This window comes from Dromaius novaehollandiae, chromosome 14, assembly GCF_036370855.1.
Source record: "Dromaius novaehollandiae isolate bDroNov1 chromosome 14, bDroNov1.hap1, whole genome shotgun sequence".
NCBI classification, from domain to species: Eukaryota; Metazoa; Chordata; class Aves; order Casuariiformes; family Dromaiidae; genus Dromaius; species Dromaius novaehollandiae.
The window spans coordinates 4694138-4720550 of NC_088111.1; the positions used below are offsets into that span (position 1 = coordinate 4694138).

Sequence of the window (26413 nt, forward strand, 5' to 3'; positions counted from 1 at the left end):
AATGTTTCCATCACAGTTTATTTAGGTTTCACAGAGGGATTTTTGTTTCTTTTTTCCAGATCACACTTATCAAGAATGTATTTTCACAGTAAGTTCTTGGAAACACAATAAAGACCTACGAACATCTGATGCCCAGACTTTGCCGTTCCTAAGATATTATATGATCTGCTCATTGCCGATGCAGATATTCTGTCTTTTTCCTAGCAGCCGTGCCAGGGACTGCCTGATGTATGCTGGCCCGTTTTGGAAAGCCTTGAACGAGACCATTTGTTGTCAAGATAATTTTACAAAAGCAATACCATTTCGCGGCTTGCCGTTAAAATAATTCATAACATTTACACTGTCATGTGCACTGCCAGCTTTAAACCTGCTCAGCTAACTTTCTTTCAGTTTGGCTTGAAACTTGGGCCTTGGTGAAATATGTATAACAAGCCAGGTCTGGCCTATTTGCTTTTAGTCATTTTTGAATGATCTCATTTTCTGACTTTCCATCAGTGCGAACAGAGAGAAAAAATATATATATACTTTCCAACACCTAAAAACAACTGAATCAATAAGTACAGGATCTTATATTAAACATGAAGAATTTCAATCCAAAAGAAATATGTTTGGGGACTTTGACGAGCAACCGTAGCATGTATTGCCCGTCTGCTGCTGAGAACAAGCCACACGTCTTGTCGGATGGTTGGAAGCAGCTGATCTGAAATATCCTGCTTTACAACATGCCCGAGGAATGAGAGAATCCAGTAACACTACAGAATCTGCCCTGTGTTATTGCAGAGCATTTAAGCAGAAAACACAGGGCCTGAATGTTCACCGTCCCAAACCTCGTACCATCGTTCGCACCTCTGCAGAGGGACCGTAACATGCTGCCCAGACCACGGGGTAGCACCTGATGCCTGCTTCCCTCCCGTGTTTTTACGGGTGAGAACTGCACGTGGAAGGTCGGGTTAACCTGGAACCGGGACCGCGGACCGCGGCAGGAGCAGTGCGTGACAGCCCTCCTTCCGCAGCACCTTTCGGTCGTGAGCGTCCGACCCGGCAACCTCAACCTGGCACTGATGGCAAACTCCAGGATCTCAGGGTTAGACGTACTCCCGGCATCCGGCAGGAGCGACCGTGGCCGTAGGGATACGGTAGATTTGCAGGACACACTTGCGAGCCTGCAATGGAGAGATGTGGGTAGAGAAAAAAGAAGTTGAAACCAACATTGCTGTGTCCGATCTGCTGCCTGACCGCTGGCCTGACCCACGCCGGAGCCCTTCCAGGGCAAGGAGCAAGCCGTGGGCAGTCCGCACAGCCTTCCCGCTCCCGGGATCACAGGGACGCTTGTGCGCGCGAGATACGCCCCACGCTGGTCAGCGGGTTAAGCCCAGAGGAAGGATGTGGTGGCCCTTGGCCATGTGGCTTTGCCTTCCCTCAAATAAGGGCTGGGGAAGTGAGGATGGAGGTGAAGAGTGCAGGGCCGTGTTGCCCTGCGCAGTGTCCCGGGACCCGGGCGGGAGCAGCCCTGGGCTCCAGCTGCTGCAGAGCATCACGTCAGGAAATGCAAAGCTGCCACAACCTATTCTGGGGCTCCCCTGTCTATGGCTTATCCTCGAAGCAGGGACTAGCAGGGGCACATAGAAGCCACGTCTGCTTTCAGTGGGCCCAGGCATCCTGAGCAGCCCTTGGGTCCCCTGTGACCGTCCTGCTCCCTCGCAGAGATACTCGCAACACAGACCAAACCCTTCACTGTACCTATAGCACTAGCCCTGCTGCCTGCTTAAATCCTGGACTAAGTGTTAAACTCTCTTCTTTCTCCATTCTGCACTCCCCCTTCCGGTGGCTGCGTTAGAAACGTTGGTGCAATACGGGCATTTGCTGCGAGTGCTGGGAAAGACTAGGTTTGCAACGCTTATGCGTCACTTCAAGGGCACGCTCTCAACTTTAGAAAAACATAGCCATAAACAGTTTTACTTACTTATGTTACTAATAATACCATACAGTTTTAAAAGTTAAAGGATTCTGAAAATCCAATTTACTTGCCCTTCAGCTTGGCCAATGAGAAAATCGATGGAATAGGTTTCACTTTTGTTTCCAGTCGTTTTCACTTACCAGCTCCCGCTTGCTAATGCGCTTGCTTTACAGCCAGGAGAGGACGAGTTTGCTCAGAAAAACTGCCCACCCTGGGAATTAAAGGAAAAAAAAAAAAAACTTCCAAAAACACAAAGAGAGAAATAAGAAGGCGTGAAAATATTTCTATTGATTTTTTTCTTTAATAAATACAAGTTTCATAGAAATGAAGCAGTTGCTGAATTTAACCAGCAGGCATTCAGCGTCAACAAAATAATAATCATATAAGAGTTTAATGGTCAAATCTAATTCAGCTTATATTAGCAAGAGGTTACTATTATGGAGTAATCTCTGATAAAATTCAGGGTGTTATTTTTCTTTTTAAAGCCAGGATGGAAAGAAAAATAACATTAAAAGTAACCTTACAGAAAGTATAGATCTCCGACAAATTTTGTATTAGCCAAACCAAAAAATAAAAATAGGAACTCTGCAGCCTTCAGAAACAGCAAATCCAATCCCAAGGGCTCATTTATTCCTGGTTATACTTTTTGGGGAGGGGGGGGCAGGGAGCAGGAAAGGAAGGGAATGCAGTTTTAAACAGATTTATGCCTTTTGGTGCCTCTGTGCTCTGTCTGGCTCAGGGTGGAAAGAGATTTGGTGGCACCTGCTCAGCACCTTGGGGACGATGCTGGGCTTCTGCACGGCCGGGCGGCCCAGGCTGCTGAACAAACCCTTGGTCAGAGGGATGAGCCCCGAACTCGCCAGGATGAGCCCCGAACTCGCCGGGATGAGCCTTTCTCCATCTCCTGGAAGGGCCTGATGGCCCCTGGACGGGCTCCGGGAGCTCTCCAGCTCCCCAGGTCTGTCCTGCTCCTCCAGCCCTTGCTCTTCCCACAAACCCACCTTCGTTTGCATCCCTGCCATCGCAGCGCTGTGCTCATTTAATGCAAACGGCACAGGGAGCAGCTTTGCCTGCTTAAAAGTTACCCTTTTATTTATGGTGCATCATCCTCAGAGACATCGCTAGAAGAAACTGGTCCAGCTTCCCCGGGCAGCCCCAAGGTCCCGGCTTGCCCCGTGCAGCTCCCCCAGCCCCAGCTTCACCCTGCTAAAGCCCACCGGCACATGGGGCCCGCTGAGTTGTCAGCCTTGCTGATGAGGTTGAGCCAGGAGAGACCAGTGAAAGCCGAGCCAGCCACCCCAGCGCACAGCGAGTCGCTCCCAGAGCCGCCGGGGGCTTCGCTCTCCTCCTCAAACCCCCAGCTGGTAAGAGCCGGGTGTACCGAATCCAGCATTTCGTCCCCCTCCTGCCCTTCTCTCTCTCACTCAGAGACAGTTTTTATCCATCATTTCTTTTTGCTCAGAGGCTGCTGCAGCCGACCTGGTCGCTGGGGCCAGTGAGCAGGCGCTTTCTCCTTCGAGGCGGGATCTGCTCCGAGCCTCAGCATGCGCCGGAGCTGGTTAGCGGGACGCAGCCCTGCTCTGCCATCGTGCTGGCTTGCTGGGACACAGTTTAAGACCTTATTACTAAATGCCCATCATGATTATTCAGCATTTTATTTTTTTGCCAACCTCTGGCTGTAAGAAATTGGAGGGACGTTACCTCGGGCCTCCTCCATGCTTCTCCTGGAGCTTCGAGCTCAAATTCAGTATTAGCAAACAGTACGCCTGGAACAAGACCTCATAAAATATTGTTAGGATTGCTAGGCAACCGGGAAGCACGTTGGGAGCTGAAAGGAGCCTCAGTGGGCGTAGCGAGCCGGAGCTGGAGCGTCGGATGAAAAAGCGAGGGTATTCTTTGTTTCTCAGCACTAGCAACACTTTGCCTTTGATTTTCTCTTGCAAAGGGGGTGAGACACACGGCTCCCACATGCACCGAGGTACATAGCTCCGTAATTGTTGGTGCGGTGGCCTCTAACCTCAGATTAATCAAATGGATGAGAAACGCACCTATCTGGAGCTTTTCAATAGCAGTAAAAGTAAAATGAAGTTTTTATGGTCAGAAAATTACTCATATTCCAGCTGTTCGCGTCTTCAAGGGCAAAGACTGTTCCCTCTTGCAAGAAAGAGGGGACCATGTTCAATAAAAACTTGTTTTATGTGGACTCCGAGCCGTTGTCTCAACCCCTTCTCCACGCCGCAGCCGTAACTTAATGCAAGCTGACTCGGGGAGGAAGGGAGACAAATAAAAAGCACGCAATTTATTGGCAGAGCCCAACGCTAGTAATTGGCTATTTACAGATACGTACACAAGAATAAAAAGGGAATGGAGCTAGGCCTGAAAGAACGAGAAGAGGAATTGCTGCAGGTGTAAACAGGTAAAGTTTACTGCTAACGTCTTTAGTTAGAGTCACGACACAGGTTTCTGCTTTATCCCCTCCTGTCTCCAGCTCAAGAGCAGGAGATGCTTGTCCTTGCTGAGCCTGGCACGCGAGCCTGCACCTCGCCCCCCCCCCAGACGTCTTGCATTGCCCAACGGGGCTTTAACCATGGAGGCTTCAGCCCTTTCCTGGACTTCAGCCCCGTTGCACAGTTTCCCTGGTGGAAACCCCCGTGGGGACCCGCCAGCTTTGGCGAGGAGCACAGCACGCGTGTGCCGGTCCCCAACATGTGCCTGTTATCTCCCCGCCGCCGTTAAGAGAGGGGTGCAAACGAGGCAGCGTCCTGAAAGTGCCCTTGGCACCGGGCCTCCCAGCCAAGCCGATCATGCAATTTGTTTCCCAGTGCTTCATTTAGCGTATAATTTTCCGTTAAAACAGCTCGTGGCCAGGCTGACTAATGCATCGTCCCGTGCAGAGTCTGTCCGGCATCTGCATGTGTGGGGCAGCTCTCACCAGGCCATTTCCAGAGGTTATGAACGGCCCCCTGTCAATCTCGGGTGCTCTTGGATGCCCGAAATCAGTTATTTGGACATCTGCAAAGCCTGCTCTGGTCTCCTCCCACACCAACGCAGGGCTTCGGCTAACCCGTATTCAAATCGGCAGTACTTACTCATGCAAGATGTGTCATCAAGACGAACGGAGGTCATTGAAGATTAATGGTGAGAGCAGGAGCTGGGGATTTTGGCCCATCTTCTGCCAATGAGAGTGTTTCCCAAGAAGCCAACACGCCTGCATAGCCCCATCCTGTACAAAAAGAGACTGCAATCAGCTGGATGTGTTGAGAGCATGAATTAGCATCCCTGCAGGGCCGGTGCTGCCACCAGGCATCCTGCAAGAGCTCCATGTCGGAGGCTGCTCTTCGTTAGAGCGTGGTCTTGAAGAGCTGAGGACGAGGCACCCAAATTTTGTGGCGAGACAAACCTAAGATTTCTGCAGCATCGCAGGGTTTGCTTAGGAGAGAGATGATAGCTCCATACCGCACGTGCATGGTGTAACTACACCTCTTATTCCTCCTGTCCCTTCCTTGCTGGCTTTGGCTCGGGACATCTGCCCGAGATGTATTTATCCGTTCCTGGGAGCGAAGCGGGTGCTGTTTTCTGGTCTATGAGCATCACAGGTCTGGGAAGAGCAGCCCCGCGGGGCCCCGGGGCACGAGGGGAGCTCGCTGTCGGCACTACTGCCTGCAGCGGGACAAGGTGGTCGCCAGAGCCTGGTGGGCTCCTCCTCTTCCTCGCCTGCAGAAAGCAGGAGGAGAGGAGCACAGCTGGGGTTCCTCAGGATCAACCGCTCCCTGGTGCGTCAAACCAGGCCACGTTGCCTCAGCCCTGCGGAGCAAAGCTCCCGCTCCAGGCTGCACCTGACACACGCTGGACCTCAGCGTGGCCATGCTGGTCCTTTCAGTAAAACATATCGCACCTGGAACCGCGGGTGGTACGGGAGCCAGGCGCCTCAAGAAATGATAATTGCAGACTTGGAGCAGCGGGCTGGAGTTGACAAAGGGGCACTTAATCCAATTCTCAGCTGCTATTTTAGGATCCTTTTAACTTTCCAAATCAGAAAAGGAAGCGGGGAAGGGAAAAGAAAAACCCTCCATCACAGCGCAATTTCTTAAGCTTGTTCTCAGCCCCAAGGTGAAATTTTGTGCGTGTGAGGAGGCTGAAGAAAATCCATTCAGCTGTTTTGGAGGTTTCAGAGCATGAAAGCGACATCTGGTTTAAAAATCAAAACGCAAAGAAATTCCCTTTGCTCATCAGAGTCAAAATGGGTTTTGGTTTCACGCCTCTGATTTAGCGTATCTGGAGCTTCTGCCCGGGAAAACACTGCCCTTTGCTGTACTGATTTGTGGGGGGATGAAGTTGTGTTGCAAACACCAAAATTAGCTGGACGGATGCCTGGGAGGGTGGACGGGACTCGGGCACCGGCAGCCCGGGGCGTGCTTGCCCTGCGCAGGCGCAGTGGGGTGAGAAAAGTAAGTTCGCGACTGCCGAAAAGGGCCACCGTGAGAGGCAGCACCGGCCGCCCGGAGCGGGGCAATAGCTGGATGTGCTGCAGGAGGAAACCTGCCATCAAGGAAAGCAACCCGGGAAAAACATGTTCCTGCTCAGGCACTTCCAAGGATTTCCAGAGGGGCCATAAATCCTGCCCGATCGCCTCCCCGGGGCTGTGACCGCAGCCCAAGCCAGCCCGCGTCTTCCAGCCCCCTAAAACCCGAGCTGAAGCAGCCCTCGCTGCACGCACAAATTGATGGTCTGGTCCGTTGCGGCACGGTGTCTCGCCGCCCGCCCCGAACCTGCCGCTTCGGCGGGTCTCCGGGTGCCGCCGGGCGCTTTGCTGTGCTCAGCGCCGTGCTATAGATGGCAGTGCAGGATGGAGATTGCAGCCCCGCGCGCCCCGACACCGGCGCGGGGGCCCGGCGGCAGCGGCTCCTCGCCCAGGTGCCATGCGGGCCGCTCGCCCCAAATCCTTGCGTTCGGCAGAGCTGTCTCGAGCTTGCCCGCAGAGTTTTACCTCGTCCTTTAACGGGAACACGACCGCGAGCCCCAGAATTTGCAATGACTTCGCCAGCAAACGTGACGAGGAAGCTCTCTGCGAACTGACTGCTTCTAAGGAAATGGAGAAACACCCAAAATTCACTGACAGATTTGGCCGTGACGCTCTACTGCAGGAATATTTTGCATTTCAAAAGGCCCGAGCGGTTGATTTCTCTGAATATTTCACCCTGCGAGGCCACAGCTGTGGAAATACTCTGTCCATATTGGCACTTTGTTGCTGCAAATAAAAGCGTGCCCTTTCTCTGAATCCCGCTAGTAGCTACAAGGACCCTAAAGCCTATACAAATGCAACCATTTGCAGCAAACTTTGCCCATTTTGTTCTCCCTTTGCACAGCTTGCTGGAGTCCTGGGACAAAAACGAAGAAAAGAAGCAAAATTCAACTCAATTCTGCAACAGAGAACGTATTCCTAGCAGGGACGGCGGTGCTACCGGAGAGATCATGTCAGCAAGTGAAAAATATCATAAACAATTACAGCGAGATGCGCCTGAAAAATCCCTCCAGGTACTCAGCTGCATCTGTTGATGCTTAAACACCTTCAGAAACCTGGCCACCGGCCGACTGTTCAAGATGTTAAAAATAAATTAAAAAAAAAAAAATCAGACAGCAGTAAAAAGCTGAAGAAAGGCAAATTTCTTTTGTCACTAGCAAAAGGAAGGGAAAAACTCCAGATTTCTCTGTTGAGGAGGATGGAGAACGTGGGAAACAAGGACCGCGGTGACGGGTCATGCCGGCCGGCCTCCCCTTCCCATGCCGGGCACACACGGCTCCGGGGACCGGCGGTGGCTGGTGCCAGCAGACTGTCTAGTGTCACCTTCATCCAGCTGCCGACCAAGCGCTCCCCTCCGCTCGTCCCACGGCTGGATGGATGGAGCAGCGTCGGCATCTCCGACAAGGAGATGTGCAGCACTTCTCCCTTACAGGGTTTTAATGCGATCTCACACATCGAGAGAATTCAAATGACAAGAATGAATGGCAGCAGCCAACCTCATGGCTTGATAGTCTGATGAAACGCTGCCCTGGCCCATCCATCACTCCCTCCTGCTGTCAGGAGAACGCCCGGCTCGCGAAGATGAGTCTGTTTTTCTTTTACAGTGTTTAAAAAAGGAAAAGGGTAAAAAAAAAAAAAAAAAAAAAAAAAAAAAAGAGTAAGCATCTGTCCTCCAGCCTGACTGCTATATAGAGGTACCTTTGAGAGAAGGCACAGCCAGACACGCAGAAGCGGTGGTTCAGCTCTGGGCGGGCAGGGCAGGACCGCAACCGGCCCCGTCCCACGGCACGTGCAGGGGCAAGGGCCGTGCAAGCGCAGAGCTGAAGCTCCGCAAAGCGCAGAGCATCGGACCGGCCAAAAGACCGGAGGGAGGTTCAAGCCTTGCCAGTGGCACATGCAGGCTTCCCGTGCCCGTCCCTGTCCCGTGCAGCAGCCTGGCACTCTGCAAGCGCGCGCGGACCCGAGGGAGATGTGACGAGGTGCTGAGCCCGGGAGCAAGCGCTGCAGCGAGGGGACCTGCTAACCCGGGCCGCCGCGCCGGCATGCATCTGCCGTGTTAGTTGCCCAGGCAACATTCGCTTTTGCAAGGTGCCCTTCTGTCTCTCTCGGTTTTTAAGTAAAGGGCCTTGCTCTAAAGCGCAGCCTCCCCAAATTGTAAATAAGGCTTATTATCTCCTAATGCTCCTTCCCCTGGTCTCCTCAGAGCCTGCTGCTGGCAGCGCAGCTGTGGCTGAGTAGCACGTGAAATCCAAAGCAGCTCGGTGAAGGTGCCCTGCGCACCGGGAGGGAGGTTCCCGTGAATGAGCATGGGTGAAAGGCGACGGCGGGGGGTGGTGGGGGCAAGGGAAGCCCCGCGCTGCACGCGCAGGTGCGATTCCACCCTGCCGCCCCGTTACGGGCTCGTGCCACCCGGCCGGGCCAACGCGGGGGCTGCAAAGAGGGATCCGGGCAGGGATGCAGCGCTCCAGAGCCTTTCCAAAGGCCCGAGCGGCAAGGACACCCCGGCACCCAGCCTGGCTTCGATCCCGGGTGCAGCCCCCACTCAGACGCCCAGAGCACCGGGGTAGGTTTTACTGCGTTGCCGCTGTTGCTCTGCCCCGGCGGTGCATTTTCCACGGGCTACGTCTGAGTGCGATAACCACAGCGCAGCCCAGCCACTCTGAAAACTCAGGGTTAACGTGCCCCGGGAAGGGGGAAGAGTCAGCATTTCCCCAACATGCCTCATTTTCCAGGACGTAGCACCGTGCTTCGCACTAATTATGAGACACTGATCCCATTATTACGGAGCAAAATTACCAAGCGCTGGAAAGAGCACAACAAAACCCGGCCGAGCGGTAACTTCAAATGAGGTGGAAATAATGCCTGCTGCGTGCACGGGGCCGGATTTGCTAATTCGACGTTTCTGAGGTCAGTAAGCTCGAGCGCGGAAAGGAAGATGTCGGGAGCGGGAACAAAGTTGGGGTCCGAAATCGCCGCTCCTGACGAAGGGGTGGGCAGGCAACACGCAGGATGAATCGCCTCCCCGCACCTCCCGGCAGCCGTGTGCCTGCAAAAGGGCTCGAGGCGCACGGCGCGAGGAGCCGGAGCGAGCGGGGAAGCCGCTCCCCCAGCGCGGAGGCAGCCGGGGGCAAGCAGGGAAGGGGCACCAGCGGCGGGGGGAAACCGAGGAAGGAAAACTAGCTCAAGGCACGAAGGATTCATACGGCAGGGAAGTCTCAGATGCTATTGGCTCTGTGCCCCTTGGCTCCAACCTCGGCCGTCCCGCCGTGCCGAGCGTTTACCGTTCTGATATTGCAGGTAACGACGGGGACGTTTTAGCTAGTCCCATGGAAGAGCCACGCCGGCTCGAGCCCCCAGCCTGGGAGACCCTGCGGGGAGCCCTGCCTGGGGGCAGGAGGCATCGCAAGCTGAGCGGCCCAAGCGGCTCCACCATCCACCGACCCGAGCACAAGCGTCGCGGCAGCGATTTGCTTCCCGCCTGCTTTTTGGTCCCTTTCCACTGTCACCTTTTGTGCAAGCGAGTGAGAGCGAACGCGAAACCCCGTCCAGCTCCGGCCACCCCGAGCTCACGGAGACCACAATTAGTGGGAGCCACCAGGAGCCTCATCAGTCCTTGTTTGGGAAATCAGAAATCCCGATCGAAACCTGCCGTGACTCACAGCTATGTGCTGGCACAGATCTGCCCTCGTTAGGATAACGAAGGGCAGATCCTGTTCTGAACTGTGTTATAAAATCTCAGTGACAGGCTGTTTATTGCAGCGGGCCAAGAGGCCACCAGCAGTTTGCTGACTTTGCTGCTCGCGGGTGGCAGCGCACGTGACTTTGGACCGACGGCTCTCGGGCGAGACGCAACCGCGGCGGCGATGCCGGAGCCCCTCGGGGACAGACGTGCCCTGGACCAGCCGGCCGGCCCGGTGCTGGCGGCTACCTGCCTTTCGGCACAGCCCTTGGGGAGTAAAGCTGCCCTCCTCCATCCCGAGCCCCGAGCGGCTGCAGCACAGCTGGTTTTTGGAGCAAACCGAGGTCCTGCCGAGATGGATGGGAGAAAGGCTCCTGCTCAGAGGTGCCCGTTCTCCCCCTCTCCAGGGCGGGCTGCGCTACGGGAGACCCGCGCTGCTCGGGGAAGCAAAGCTAGGAGCTATCTACGTTTGTTTTCTCGAGCCAAAGATGGGACTGTCACCTCTGTTTCTCAAGATCCCACCAAGTCCTCTGCATGGACCCACCATTAAACAGGCCTTGTCCAGCGAGAAAGACAAAAGCGCTCCCGGGCTGGAGTTCAGCGGCCAAGCCAAAATCACACACCCCTCTTTCGCCTTAAGGACGTGATACCAACTACCCCCATTTTAACTCCTCATTTGAGAAGATGGTGGTGGTGGGTTACCATTTTTATTTTTTAAAACACATTAGTCATTTTTGAGATTTTTTCCTTAGCTTTTCCTAGGGGGAAGATCCGCTCACCAATGGAAAGGCGACGCCTGCTTCCTCACCAATGTTTTCGTTTCCCCGCTTCGCCTACAACTTTATTTGTTGGCTGGAGATAATGAGAGCTCCACTGCTATTGATTTTTTGAACTCATATAGCTCTGTAGATATTGCATGGACTTTGGAACAAGATAAGAAGAAAACGTAATCACATTCGCTCCAGCTCTTTAATTAATCTGGGCAGCAAACTCTAGCTGTAGTTTCAGGTCCTCGGAAATACTGACCGCCTCTTCTGGATATCCTCATTTTCTACAGCAATGTAGAGACACTCAAGGTACATCAGCACCACACTAGAGTTTTAAATTGTGACACAATCTGGTTTTTAGTAGATTTGAGAAGTGCCGCAGCTCTGCTAAGGGGAGCTGCCTCTTCAGGGCTGCCGGTTGCTCAGCCCTGTGCAATGGGCTAGAAAGCAGAGCAATAGCCACCAGACTTTACTAAAACACTAACTGGTCTCCCTTCCTCAGCACAACCTTAAGATGGAGCAAACCAGTCAAAACAAGCTGTAAGCGAAGGCTCTTACGGCCATGCGTCCACCTGCGGCTCTGCACTCGATCGCGGCTGACAGCTCCCGTAATGGCAATGGATGCGGCCAGAGCTGCCTGGCACATCCCTTGGAGGGGGCCGGCGGCCGCCTCCTCCCGCGCGTGGGCTCGCTGCACCGCCGGCTCTCGTCGGGGTGGATTTTGACCGCTCCACAAGCAAACTGCGTGCCCCGGACTGCCAAAGCCCAAAGAGATGAAAAAGCATCACCTACGCACGCTGCAGAGTTAAGCCAAGCCCTTAGCTTGGTTTCAGCCCCACCAGGCCCTTGGGAACCCCGCCAGGTCCAGCGGCCCGACCGGCGGCACAAGGGGAATCCCAGGCTGTGCCTCTGATTTTGTTTAAAACTTGCCAGGTTTGGCATAACGGCATAAATTACACCACGGGGATGCCACAAGTGCCCTGCTGCGAACCTCTTCTCCGGGCAGATACAGCCAACCCCAGCGATGCCAGGGACGTGCCGCAGGCTCGAGGACATGCTATGGGTGCAAGGCTAAGCCAGCCTGCTGCTCCATAACCACAGAATCAAACTGCATCGAGGGCCCAGCATGAGCGGCCTTAAGGAGGAAAAAAGTAATAATAATAAAATAAATAAATAAATAAATAAAAATCAGGCAGGAAAGTTGGAAGCAGCCTGGCCTTATGTCAGCGTGCACGGCCACATGCCTAAAAAATCCACTTCTGACCCTTCTGCCCTGCAAGCAGCCATCGGACGTTAACTGAAATGGCAGCAACAGGGGTTTGGCAAAGGGCATCCCACGTGTTTGGGTAACCGGGGGATAAATTGGGCTGCTTGCAAAAAGTGATGCTGGGAGGCATAGAGCATCCCCTCACCAGCGCTGTCTTCTCTGGGTTTATGACGGCGACTGCGAGCTCTCCAGGGCATCATCAGGTTTTATGGCTTGCACACGTTATTAGTGCCTCACAAGTAAATAATGTCATATTTCACTGTTTAGTGGTGGAAACACACAGTAAAAAGCTAAAGTCTAAAGTCTAAAAAGCACCGGAAAATAATTTATGGGGGAGGAATGAATTTCGCTCCATGTCAAACTTGGGCCAGAATTTATCGTCCTGCCCTTCAGTCTGGGTCTCTGTCCAGCATTTTAAAGGTCGGTCTTTGTCACACACACAGGCTCAGGGAAGCTGAAGGTTATTAGGAGGAGTGGGAAGAAGAGAGAGCGAAGAATATTTTGGGGGCTCCAAGGAGCATTCCTGCTGAAAAGCAGCTCAGCCTTAAAGAAATCGGTTGCATAGTGGCCAGCTGCAAATATCCCCTTCTGCATGGCGAAGGGATGAAGCGGAAGGAGGCTCAATGTCGGTTACTTCTGAAATTCTTACTAAAGGCATAAATTGATGCAAAGGTGAACAAGAGCTGCCTGAACGAACCGTGGCTCCGTGCTCAAAATCTGGGCTGGGAGTTTGTGGCTAGAAGCTCAGCGGTCTCACCCTCCTTTTCCACTCGGGTGAGCGGCACCAGTTCCTCAGGCCGACTGCAGATGCGAGGCTTACTCGCGTGTATAAGGATTGCAGGATCAGGCCGTGAAACCTGAGCAGGTTTTGAAGCCGCTCTCCCCATCCCCGCTCGCTTCCTCGAGAACCTGTTGCTGTGCTAGGCACACGGGCACGAGCCTGGAGATCTCTCGCAGCCTGGAGATCTCCGGGCCCGGTATTTTGAAACGCCGTCATGTAGTCACCAGTTAAACATTCAACTAAGTAAACTGCATGGGCAAAGCGGGCAACAGGAACTGGTTTTGTAGCTAGGCATGAGACCGGAGGTTGTGACCTCCCAAAGGACGTTCATACGAGCGCCCGAATCCAGATAAGCCGGTCCCATCGACACTTTGACCCGGGTCCCTGCTGCCGGGTACATGAACGCGGTTAACTTCTCAGACGCGCTGCTAATCTGTGGCTGAGAAGACACAGCCCCCCCCCCCCCCCCCGCCCTTTCCTTTTTCTTTTTTTTTTTTTTTTTTTTAAATAGTGCAGTTATCTTAACACAAATGCATGCTAAAAAAAGACTTATCACAGGCCAGTTCAAACAACAGCCCAGATAGCTGCAATGACCTAAACACCCACATATTTACCTTGCATTAGCTAATTTTAAGGACCGATTCTCAAAACAATCCCATCTGAATTTAGTGGAAAGAAGCAGTTCCGACTTTCAGCGGAGACTTTAAGCACTGCAGAAATGCTGTTTAGGAAACCGAGAAGGAAGCATGGGGATGCACTGTCCTGTGATATGAATATGTGCTGAAGGGAATCCTTTTTTAGCACTGCAGGTAGCTGGAAGCAGAGCAAGCAGCTGACCAGAGGGACAGGGAACCAGGTGAGGGAGCAGCAGTTTGGAAACACTTGTATTTACCTTGTTGTGCAAATGAGAAGCTTCAAAAAACCAGGAGTTTTCACTACTGTGGGCAGCCCTTGCCTCTGCAGCCAGGCGCCGTGTCTCACGGCAGCACCCAGCCAACCCTCTCGCCCTTCCCACCACGCGCAGACCCACGGCACACGCGAGCGTCCATGCACCATGGGCCTGACGTCGGCTATGGCTGCGGCCGAAAGCCCTCGTGAGACACTGCCTCATCTACTTGGTCCATCAAAGAGCGATGAAGGAAATAAGCACTGCTAAGTCAGGCCATGGAGAAGGAAGCGAGGGATGAGGCCAGGATTCCTGTTTCTTGTATTGCAAATACTTTGGTCTCATGCGCCTTACTAACTAGCATGACTACGACTGTGGTGGAACCAGACTGGCAAGTCATGGTCAGAGCGCGTCATCCCGTGCAAAGCTGGATTGATGGCAGGGAAAACAACGGAAGACATTTCGTCTTGCTTCACACGCAATCTCATGCGGTGCTTTGTGTAAGAAAACCCTAGTAACTCTGGATGAGCAATTAGCTTTGTCACCCGTTGAAAGACCCATCACTTCGAAGGAGTCAAGTGCACTCGCTCCACCAGGCTTTGACATGCAAATGCAGAAGTCAGCTTGTGCAATGGCTTGCACAGGCGATTCTTGGAATTACTTTCATGGCCAAAGTCATGGACTGAAAAAGCAACACTTACTTGCATGCAGCCAAACCCATGAGAGTTTCCCCTCTATACTTTCCAGGAAATAACATGATTTCCTGCCTTGTACTGGGAATACATCTCTTCTCATTTATGCTTGTCCAGGATTGTTCCTGTTGCTCACTTTTGGGGCAGAACCTGGTCTTTCATTGCAGCACTGCACGTGACTCCTCACCTGTGATAGCAAGATACAAGTTCTTTCCTTTGTTAATTCTCAACTTATTTTACAAGGCTAAATTGGGAGAACCTCGAAGTATTGGATTGGGCAAAAGAATATACTGCTGAGAGTTAATTAGCTATCCAGACATGATATAGCTTTTATAGCTGTCATTTCTTATAATGAAAAGGAATATAATAGTGTATTGTAAAGATGATGAAGGAAGACTGGTATGTTTCAGAGATATTACTGTAACTGAAAAGCATCTGAAAATGCCCTAGTTTCCGCATAGCTCCAAAGATCAGGATATGGAACAAAACATCCAGGGGAATTAATTACATTTTTGTTGAGATTTTTAGCAAGTCTCTTTTTTTTAAATCCCAAGGAAACCTGCATACAGGAGGGCATCAGTCATCTACACATAGAACTGCATAAAGTATCATTACAACCCTCTCCAAATACATTGACTTTTTTTTTTTTTTTTTTAGTCTAGCCACACTCTATCAATATTTTAACCACTGGCAACAAGATATAGCGTTCGTTATGAAGCATTTTCCTGTGGGTAACTAAACTATCGTGCATCAGGGAAAATAAATAGTTGTCTCCCCACATCTGCCTATGCAGAAACCAAACTCCTCACATTACTCTGGCAGAAGAGCTTCGGTAAGAAATCTATTTTATTGCTCTCTCTCCTCCTACCAGCAGCTATTTTATCTAGCCCCACTTTACATTATCTGAGCTTGTTTAACCCCAAAACCATGATGGGAAGTCTCCCAAGCTGTAAGGGCTAGGATCCTGCTCCCTACCAGCCTAGCATTTATTCATGGCTAGATTATACCCATTTATCTCTGAGCCAACATCAAAATTGGATTAAATAGCTTATCTACCCAGCATTTATCTCCCAGCAACCACCTTCCAGCCCAGCTAGCTGTTTACCAGACTAAGCAAACGAAGCATTTTGGGGGCCCGTCTCCGGGGTGGTGAGGAACACCAGGCACGCAGGACTCCTCTAACCAGACCCCGGGGACCTCGTGCTTTCACGCTCGAGGCTGCGCCGAGCCCAGCACAGAAACCAGCTTCCAGCCCAAGAAGGTCGTATGGGTGCAAAACACAGCTGGAGCTCTTGAACCACAAAATCACTGGGACTTTTTTCCCCTTCTCCTAGCTGGTGGGCTTATTTGTAGTATCCTTTTTAATGCGACTATCTAACCACTTAGGTGTAGAGTCCGTTCCTACAAGTTTCTTCCCCCTTAGCTGGCACGCAACCAGCTGATCATACTGGCACCTTTGACTTAAGGAAGAGTCTACGTGTAGTCTACATTTAAGGCCCTGAGATCTTCTGATGATTCATTTCATTAGTTTGTCCTCTTGAAAAAGAGAACCTGAATTATAAGCTTATTTTTATTCATACTTCTGCTTACATTTAACTGAATGCATTTCATCCAACCCAAGGTAATTTTGCTACTAAGTGTTCTTCTAGAATATCCCAAATTACTTATCAAAGCTGAATCTAGACCAGTCCCACTGCTTGCCAGGTTGGTGTTTCTTCAGTGCAGAAATCTGTGGTCTCTCATACAGGAGTTATCTGAGCTCTGCCACAACTACTCGCATTTTTCTTATCTCTGTCTACAGAGTTTAAAGTACTCCACGATGATATAACTCCCCAGCAAAGTTCACGTCCTAAGGAGTGCTGCAGAGTCCCTGCCGTGGCCAGCCCAGCCCTGGGAACCTCTAACAGATTCCCAGAAGTGGCTCAGCAGAACCTCTTCTACGATCATACTCAGAAGTGAGTTAGACCTAAAACTACAATCTTATCCAGCCTGCCCCCCTTTATTCCTTTGCAATCCTTTTCATCATTAACACAAAAGGCTACCTACTTTTTTCTGTAAACCCATACCTCTTTCTCTTCCAAACAGTACTTGCTCCTCCACACCTGTGTCCCTGTCATAATTGCTATTCCACCGTGCTCCCGTCACCCCTACATCATTCGGTTTTACGGTTTGTGAAAGGAATACACGTTCTTCCATTTTTGTTGCCCAGTCCCCAGCCACTCTTACACACGAAATCCCTCTTGCTCATCGTACCTTGTTCACCACCTGGATTAGGAGCACAGCTTTCATCACACTGCGAATAACAATGCGGTACTACTTTGCTTTCCTGAAAGCCGTTAATCCATTAATCTGAGCTACTTAGTGGTATTAGGAGTGGAAAGGCAGCTCAGTTCTCTTCCAGATTTGCTGCAAAGCTTGGCTTTTCATACCTTTCGCCCTCAGCCTGCATCTCTCCTCGAAGCGCAGTGACAACATGGGAATTACCATATGGTGCAGCAGCCTAAAGGCTTAGGGTGAGCACTGCATATACGCTTAACATTGCACGTTATGTGTAACGTTGTCACCCATGAACGAGACAGGCTCTGTCACTAGAGGTGCATTCCCACAAATACAATTGCAACCTCCATTTAGGATCGCACCTTTCCACTCTGCGGCGCAGCGCATCTCTGCCAGCAGAAAACTGTGTTGTCACGTTCGCCAAAAGCTGTGGCAGGATGCGGCGGACTTCGAAATGTCCACGAGGAGCAGAGCACGCCTAAAAGCTCAGCGGTGTTTAAGGAAGACGACAGGTCTAAAGGACCCAGATAGAGTGAAGGGACAAGCTGTGGGAAGGAAGAAAGGAACGGGAAATCCCTGAAGCAGTAAGTTCATTCTGTTCTCTTGTTCCCATAAAATAAATTCTTAATTGCTTCACTGCTGGAAATAATGTCCAACCCCCGATTTCAAGCTGCCCCCCTCCCTCCCAATTCTGAAAACTAAAATTCTGCATTTGGGGAGGCTGCCATAAGCCTGGTTTTCTAAGGCAGTGATGCTTGCCTGAAGATGCTGTTTGTCTGTCTGTCAGACAAGCTCTTGCATCTTCTACCCCAAATAATTTTTGAACCTGTTAGTCAGTGCTAGCCTGATGGGGTGATAGAGATGACGGCAGCACTGACTTTCTTTGGGTGTGAGGAAAACAGGCCATTAGGTAGAGAGACTCCAGTCTTGTCTTCTCCAAGAGAAGGGCTGAAAAGCACTAGCCCATATTAGACATCAGAGAATCCACAGGATAGCCATGAGTAACTGAGCTCCTTTGGTTCTGGTAATTATGGGGCAAGCTGTTTGAAACCAGACCCTATTTTTCTTGCTTTATATTTTCCTCTGTTTTGTTTTTTTCCTTCTGTGTGCCCTCTCCTGCCTCTCACCTCTTTTCCTTGACTCATTTTGTTGTTGAAAGTGAAAGAGCAAACAATGGGGAAGACAAAATGGATTTTCTGTAGCCTCTTATTTTCACTGAAAATCTGGGACACCACTGTCCTCTCCTGAAATAGATTTACGAGTTTTCCAGTTCAGTTAGGAAGAAAAAATGCATTTAGCTGCTGGACTACAGGACAGTCTTTCTTTGCATCTCCTCTATGTGGAGAAACAGCAGTGACAACGAAACCCAGCCTGTGTTATTAGCATAAATCTGTACCGAGCTGCGAGATGCACGTGGCTATGCCCAGAGAGGCACGTGCCTTTTGAAACCTCAGGGGCTGTGCTAAGCCAGGTTCTGGCTTTGCACCATATCAGCTCACGGATGGTGCAGCCCCAGGCAGGCAGAGGCCTCCAGAGGAAGAGGAGAGCTTGGGCAGGGGCTTGGTAGTGTTGTCCTCCTCCTTCCTTGACTGAATATGACACCAAAAGCTGGTGTTTCTCTTCCCTTCCAGGAATAGAGGGCAGGAAGAGAAGTCTTCCCTGCGCTCTCCTTGGAAGACGCCAAGCCACCTCTCAGACGTGACCTGCCCCTTCTTCGAGCGGTGTGAGAGAGCTTGGCCAGGCCACCCTGCCTTGGGCCCCCATGCCGGCAGCTTGGGCGGTGCTGCAACCTAGGATTAGGGGATGACGACTTTAATAGAAAGCCCAGCTACGGCATAAACCCAGCTCTGAGTTTAACATGTGACATGAAAGTCATTCATTCATTCCTGGGTCGTTGACTTTCCTCTGGCATCGATCAGCAGAATGAACTCCAGCACCCCCCCCATCTGTCAGCCCTCTCAAGGACTTTTTTCTTTTTAATGGAAAAAAAAAAAAAGTAGGCACAGTCTACTTGCCAGTGGTCAAAGGTCCCCCCTTCAAAACCAGCAATGGGACTTGGCACCTGCCTGCTTGCTTTCAAGCGGTCCCAGAGACTATTCTTACCCTTAAGAATGACCCAAGCAGAGCAAGGATTGAAGCTTATTTTTTACAAAGGATGGAGCAATCCTATAGCAATCCTTTTTTGCAGATAAGCTGTATCACCCATTTCCTAACATGGTAGGTCATGAACATTTGGTGATGACTAAATTCAGATTTCAAGGAAACCTCAAAATGTGCAAAGGGGAACTTTGGAAGAAAAAAAATAAAAACAAAAAAACCAGTCACTAGTCACTTGACAGACTCTGGATAGGAAAGCATATCTTTAATCACATACTCTTGTGCTATATCTGAATCAAGCAAGGTAGGACCCAACACAAGCCCACATGACTGTGTCATTAACTTGTCTATTCATATCATAAATTGGAGCGTGATTATTGTAAATTAATCTGCAACTGGTTTGTGCCTGAAGTTCAGGGCAAAGGGCAGGCGAAGGTGAAATGGGTACAGATGTTCCCAAGATAAGGTCAGATGATGGCTCTCAAACAATGTCTTGTGTCACCATGTGGATCGATATCCACATATCAGCCAACCCAATCAATCATAGCAATACCCTTGGAGATAAAGGCATGTGGTGTTCCTAGTACTTAGAACAACACCCGTGCATTCAGTAAACTTCCTTTTGAGGACATCAACTCTGCTAATAGGAAGGGAATTGCTTGTTTTTAAATTATGAATGAAACCCTGAAGATGTCATAGTGTGCCTCTGTGTAAGTCACATACCCTCCTGCCCTAATGTTATGACCACTAACATCAAACACCATCAAAATGGCCAAGCCTTCTCTGCCACCATAATCTTCTCTCACCACGTGTCCACGTCTCCAGGATGCTACTGTGCTGCTGCACCATCCTCATGAGGAACCACTACAAAGCTCATTTTCCCTTTGATTGTGCCCCTGGCCAGGTGCTGCAGAAAGACTTTCCCCCCACCCATGAATCCTGTGCTGTTGCTTTGCAAATGATGGCACCACAGCCAAGGTCTGCTCACAGTCGTAGAACAGTGTTTTTCTTATAAAATGTCCAGCCACAAGCCAGCAAGCAAGGTAAGCCTCCAGATTCGTTGTAGCCTGTTGGAGTGGCTGGGGCAAGTCATGCTTTTGTTAGAAATGGTTTCTGACCACCACAGATGCAAGCAGACAGTCCCTTCTCTTCACAACGCATGCAGAAACAAAGATATTTTAAACTAAATCTTAAGCTCTGCCAAAGCTAATTCAGCTGCCAGAAGAGATCTTGTCATACAATACACCAATAACCTTTTCGCTTTTCTTTCCCTTACCCTTTCTTAAACCAACTCTGACACCTGCTTTGGGATTTACCTTTCACTGTAACTTGGTTTTATTTATTTTTGGTGGAGGAGCCCAGGAGCATTACTCAGTGAAGAGTCAGTTATTACCGACTATTACAGCAGAGAAACTAACTGGAATTCCTGACAATTTACACATCAAATAATTTGAAGAGCCTCAGACATCACTGCCAGACATTTATCTACAGCAGGAAATATATTCTTCAGATTAGCATACTTTGCTACCTTTGCCTTTCACTCCTCCTCCTCCATGACAGAAAGACAGCCCCTAAATCATATGACTGGGCACAAAAGATTACACATTGTGAAACGCTCCTATTTCCCTCAGCCCTCGGACGGAGGGAGAGCCACAGCGTGCCAGAGCCCAGAGCGGGCAAGGGGAGAGCCAAGATGAACCTCCTTCCGTCCTTCTCGCTTGAGACCTGGGGCCTCTTGCTCGCTTTCTTAGCACTCCTGCTCTTGTGAGTAAAATGTCCTTTACTGGTTCTTTGCTCATGCCATTCTCCTGTTCTTCTCGTTGTTCATTTTCGCATGACTGGTCTGCTGAAGTGCACACAGGTAGGTGCAATTTCCAGCCTCTGTAACAAGGCACCGGCAGAAGATCCGTATGGATGTGTGATCTAAAGATCTGTATGGGCCTGAGTGCTTCCTCCAAGGCACGGAGGTTCGCAGTATCCCTGCGTACCGCTTTGAGCTTGCTTCTAAGCGCCAAGGTAACACTGAACGCTTGGCCTTCTCCGTTATTTGATTAACAGCAGGATGCAGGTTCAGTGAGGAGCAGGGTCCGTTATGTGATTTTGCACAGAAATGGAGAGTCTAAGGAAGTCTTTGCCGAGCTGACTGGCTAAAAATTGCCCGATAGAGGAGGGTAGACAGTAAGAGATACTACTACATGACCCACAAAGGTGGAGAGCAGCAAAGAGGCAGCAGAGAAAGAGAACTGATCATAAGATCAGTTCTTACTCTTCCTGACTCCTTTACCCCAGGTAAGGCTTCTCCATGCACCAAAACCTGGTCCAGGAGGAATGCTCTGCAGGAGTTAGACCTTCAGCATGCCTACAGGAGTATCACACCAAGCCTTCTCCTCCCAGCCCACCCCTGCTGGCAGAAGAAAGGAAGCCCCCAGAGAGGCCAGCTCCTACTCCAAGTTTTTCAGAAAAAGAGGCAGAAACGTACCTTGCTGTCACAGAGGCAGCCATGCCCACGAAGACTGCTTTTCTCAGCTTAGCAGATGCCATTCAGAGCTGCAGCATAGCCGAGGCAGCCAAAACCCCTTCTGCTGGGACACAGCATCACCCCGTGCAGCCCTACCAAAAGGCTAGGCTGGCAGAAACCTTGCAGTATTGACAAGCCCTCAGGCAGAGACAGCATGTTTCTAGCCATAAACCTTAATGATTGATGCAGTGCACATGGGCACAATCCATTTATCTGCCCTGGCAGTGCTCTAGCCTCTACGATTCAGTAAGTTTTCTACCTTCTGAAACTTTCAGCCCTATTTCTTGAGCCCCTTCCTGTGATTCGGGCTTAGGTAGTTTGTGCCACTCAAAGACTTGTTTGGGGCAGGCTCTTTCCAAAACCTTCTGCTTATTTGACCCAAACCTTTCAATTTCAATATCTCTGGCCATGCTGGATTTGCTGGTTACCACACCCCTGCCTCCGGCAGCTGCTTGCCGTTTCCTGCAAGGGACAAACCCCAGGTGCTTGTGCTCCGGTGTCTCAGCTAAAACAACAAATTCACCACCCATTTCTACCAGGAGACTGTTCAGATCTTTTTGCTTCTGTCTGGGGCAACACTATTCTGTTCACAAATGAACAAATAACAGATATTTCTGGCTGGTTTCCATCGTAAGAAGATGTAATGATTATTCTCTGGCTTTGCACTGAATGGCCCTTCTCAGATTGCAGAAAAGGGTGGCACATTTTAATCATAAGAGCATTAGGCTGTGTTGTCCTGGCCATATTTCAAATGAATTCAGCCTATTCTCCACTCCTGTGGTGCTTCTGGGCTCTGCAACCATCCAAACCTGGTGTCCCCTGGTCCTTCTGCAGCTCCGGCTGCCTGCAAACACTACAAATGAGCATCCATAAACACTTCACGTGAAGCAGTGAATTACACCTTGATGGAAAAGGTTAAAACTGAGGCAGGGCGAGTTTCAGGCAAGATGAAAGCCGGGAAGAGTGCAGGTGCTCCCTTCCTCCCCAGCCTGCTCCATGGCCAGCGGCCGCATTCGGCATCGGAGGGGGCAGCAGTTACGCGGGGAGGGAATTGCTTCACCAAGACACGAGCTCTTGGAGCAAACTCAGAAAAACTGGTAAGGGCTCTGGGAATGGGTTCCTCACCGCCAAACACCATGTAATGGTACCTCCCTGCTCCCTAGTTTTCGCTTGCTTTGTTTGCTCTGTCAGACGATGTTCGATTTTGTGCTCTCGTCAAACCTGTGCCAGTGGGATCGGTCTCATTCGGGGCTTCTCCCAGATTTAGAAAAGGAAATGTTACTAATTGCGAGGGAAACTCCTCCACGTCTCATCTTTTCTCTTGGCGAAAAGATTCGCCAAGACTAGGGCTGACTGAGCGACTGCTGTTGCGTGGCCCGAGCAGGATCTCCGTTAACATCCCTTTGTCAGACCGCAGCAGTTTCACATCCCCTGTGCAATGAAACACTCACCTGGGAAGCTGCAGCTACTAACCAAAAACAAATATTTTGAGGAGCTCTTTCAACACAGCCAAAGACGAGCTTCAAAGGGCTGCAGCCCCTCGTCGCAAAGCAGAAGGCCCCGAGGTAGAAGTAATAACTTTACAGCTGCCAAAAAGGGGGCTTCAGAGGAAAGAAATCTGCAAAGCTGTCAATAAAATCTAGAGAGAAAACCACCAAGACAAGACTTCCTGACGCACCGCTGGGCTAACGCTGGGCTAAGGGGAGGGAGAACAGTAAATGAAATTTAAGGGCAGCTTGACAAAAGCCCTGTTTGGGACATCACTTCTGGCACTGCTTTGATTTCTCTGCAATAAAAATATGTAAGCTTGGTGTTCATTCTTCCACCGCCCTTTACTGCCTCTCCTCCAGTTGGCAATGAGCTCCTCTTTTGCATTTTGCTGAAGGCTTTAAGGTCCTCTTTCCACTGGAGCACCTATTCCTTTGCGAAACGATTGCTTTTACCTTAAAGCCATCTCTCTGAAGATCTGCGTTGCGGCAGTGAGGCTTGCCATGTTTATTAAGTAGTTTTACTGGGTAATATTCTTTTGGGCTACTTTTTTCCAGCTCCCAGACCACCCTGCTCTGCTCTGAGCCAAAGTGGCATTGCTGCGGTCCGGGGTATGTTTTGGGGAGCTCGCAGCCCCAGCTCCGCGGCAGTGTAGCACTCAGTTGTATCTCCTGTCTTGCAGATATGGGATCTGGCCATTTGGTTTGTTCAAGAAGTTAGGCATTCCCGGGCCAAGGCCTCTGCCTTTCTTTGGGACGTGCCTGGAATATCGCAAAGTAAGTGATCGAAGCCCCAGGAACACCTGCCTTTGCTCATACAGCTGTGGCTAAATGGATACACAGCAATGATAAGTTATCTGCAAACGCCAAGCTCTGCTCTAAGGCACAGGTCGTGCACAGGCCGGTGCGGGATGAAGGCTCAGCAGTGCAGCCCCCGTCCCCTCCTTTGCGGCTTCTGCCAAGGCTCGAGCCAGCCCCGTCCAGCAGCCCCACGTGAACGCTTGCGGGCGGCTGGTTTACAGCTGCCGTTTACTGGGGTCCTAGCAAACAGGTCACCTACAGCCTCCTTACACAAAAGCATGATACACATTTGCGCTGTCCTCTGGAGGTTTTAGGAGAGGAGCAGAGCTTAGGAGTCAGCTCCGGCTGCCTGTCAGCTCTAGACACTGGTCTAAAGGTACTTCTCCCACCCCACGTCTCCAGCATCAGCCTCTCCACTGCTTCCTCTTGATTTCCTTTTAAAATTGCTTTCCGCAGGGTTTCTTGGAGTTTGACAATGAATGCTTCCAGAAATACGGGAAAGTCTGGGGGTGAGTATTTGTATGAACCAATGATGTCTTCTTAAGGTAAAGCCAGAATCCGTTGACAGAAGAGAAAAAAAAAGTGTGTTAGGAAAGATCCACTTTCTATAACTGCAAACCTATTGCTGGACCCTCGTGGTCCCGGCACAGCGAGTACAGGCTGAGGACAAGGTGCAGGGGTCTGCCTACGTTAAGCTCTGATTGCAGGGCTGTGCCACTGCCATGCTCTATGGAAATTAATTTGCCCTATGCTATGACTATAACTGTTTTAAGGCATATATAAAAAACCCTCACCTGCTTCTAAGAAAATCAGTAGCAAAGTTCTGCTTACTTCAGGGAAAGTTTGGAACTGGAAAGTCAAGTTCTTCAGGTTTACAAACAGCAGAAAGAATGTGCGTGAACTCCCACTAGTGAGAGAAGAAGCAGGTCCAAGGTCCACTGCCTCCCTTTTGTCCCCAGTCCCCACCCGCGACGTGCTGCAGCCACCACTGCCGTACCCTGGGCATTTCCTACGGCTGCTGTTACTACTGGTATAACTCGGGCTACGAACTTACATATCTTCCGTAATGCATCCATTGCTCCCCATAGCAAACTTTTTTTCAAAGTTACAAGGCTGGAAAAGCGATCTTTGCATGAAAGGGGAAAACATGTAGCTCCACTTAGGCTACATCTGTTTGAGGAAAGCATTCAGAACTGGCAGCTAAAAAGAGACCAAAACAAGAATAAAGTTTTTATCTCCAAGGATATTTCAGTGCTGTCAGCCCAAGTCTCCAGACACCCAATTCAAGAGAGTGGAAGGAGTCGAACAAGTTTCCTTCTAATACTGTAATGTGTTTAAGTGTCTGGAAAAACACAGAGTCAAGGGAGAAAGCGAAGACACTTGCTTCTTTTAGTATCTGCTCCTTCGAGGGACTGAGCCCTGCTCGTTTCCCGGTGAATCTGGGAGGTGTTTCACTCTCTTTATCATTTACAAAAACAGACGGGTGGCCTGGGAACCCTTTTCCAGCTCTGATTTCCACATTTCGGCATTTGCCGACCAGCAAAGCTAGCGATGGAGAAGCATTTCTTTAACACGTGTCGCTTCCCGGACGCCAGCAAAGCCCTGCGCTCCGGCTGTCCCGCTTTCCTTAGCTGCCTCCCCTCCTCTGCTCTCCCCGCCAGGTTTTACGACGGCAGGCAGCCCGTGCTGGCCGTCACGGATCCCCAGATTATCAAAGCCGTGCTGGTCAAAGAGTGTTACACCATCTTCACCAACCGGAGGGTAAGCGCAGGAGCTCTGCAGTGTCCCGGAGTCTGGAAAAGGCGGTGCAGCAGGGCAGCATCGCACCACCGTTCCCGTAGGAGAGGGAGGGATGGCACCGTTGGGATTACTGTGCATGGCCGCTGTATGTCACTGTTCCCCTGCCGCACCGGAGCCGGGGCCCGACACCCTGGCTGGCGGGGGAAGCCGTTTGCCTGCACTTTGGGCAAATCCTGCTCTCACGCTGGTAACTGAGGGATGGATTTGTCCGTCCAGGTGAGCGTGCGTGAACCCGCAGCCGTCCCAGCCCGGCGCGAGGGTCTGGGTGTGCGCGGTTGGACGGCGGGCTGTGCGTGCACGCGGCAGCTCCCCGTCTTCGGTTGCTTCTTCGGGATAGGGAACCGCTATCTCCGAGCTGCTTCATTGCCCGAAAGAGATTACCTAGAATATATGCCTAAAAAGAGCCTGTTTGTAAGGCCTTAGCCTGCTGCCGCTAACAGCGCCCAGAGCCACCCGGGCAGGGAGTCGCCAGCTGCATTCGCAGCCTCACGAAGGAGCCCGCTATCTTCCGCGGGGCTGTGACCTTGCCTCCTTCCCTCCAGCACACAGATCTAGCAGGGGTGCTGAAGTACGCCGTCTCGCTAGCTGAAGACGAACACTGGAAAAGGATTCGTACCGTGCTCTCGCCAACCTTCACCAGTGGGAAACTGAAGGAGGTAACGCGCAGCGGGTCAGGTGCAAACAAACCCCAAAAGTCAGTAGACAGAGTGTTTTCGGGTTCAGATAGTCATAGAGGTCTGACTTCCTTAGTCAGAGCCTGGCGACTAAGCTGACCTGTTTAATTTATGCCTCCTAATGTAAACAGCTTAAAAAACCCTTAAATTAAAGGCTCAACAGAAAGATCTTATTTGTAAATACTCATGGAACTCTCTACAGTCTTTT

The 26413-nt window shown here is 50.8% G+C and overlaps 1 protein-coding gene and 1 long non-coding RNA gene across 4 annotated transcripts in view; one reads left to right on the plus strand and one right to left on the minus strand.

The window, feature by feature from the left end:
* Positions 1–21834, minus strand: LOC112992937 (uncharacterized). 3 transcript variants are annotated; one of them, XR_003261633.2, is made up of 5 exons: positions 21405–21834; positions 5047–5180; positions 3659–3820; positions 2098–2168; positions 1–1163 (listed from the first exon to the last, which is right to left on the minus strand). It is a non-coding gene; the product is annotated as an uncharacterized LOC112992937 (long non-coding RNA). The 3 variants fall into 3 exon arrangements; XR_010391575.1 differs by having other exon boundaries at positions 2098–2196; XR_010391574.1 differs by having other exon boundaries at positions 2098–3820.
* LOC112992936 (cytochrome P450 3A9-like) overlaps positions 20534–26413 on the plus strand; it is a 13298-nt gene continuing 7418 nt past the window's right edge. The window contains exons 1-5 of the mRNA XM_026116251.2: positions 20534–20689; positions 23614–23707; positions 24188–24240; positions 25393–25492; positions 26074–26187. Coding sequence (XP_025972036.1) covers positions 20619–20689; positions 23614–23707; positions 24188–24240; positions 25393–25492; positions 26074–26187 — 432 coding nt within the window. The 5' untranslated portion in view covers positions 20534–20618. The remainder of the gene's footprint in view (positions 20690–23613; positions 23708–24187; positions 24241–25392; positions 25493–26073; positions 26188–26413) is intronic.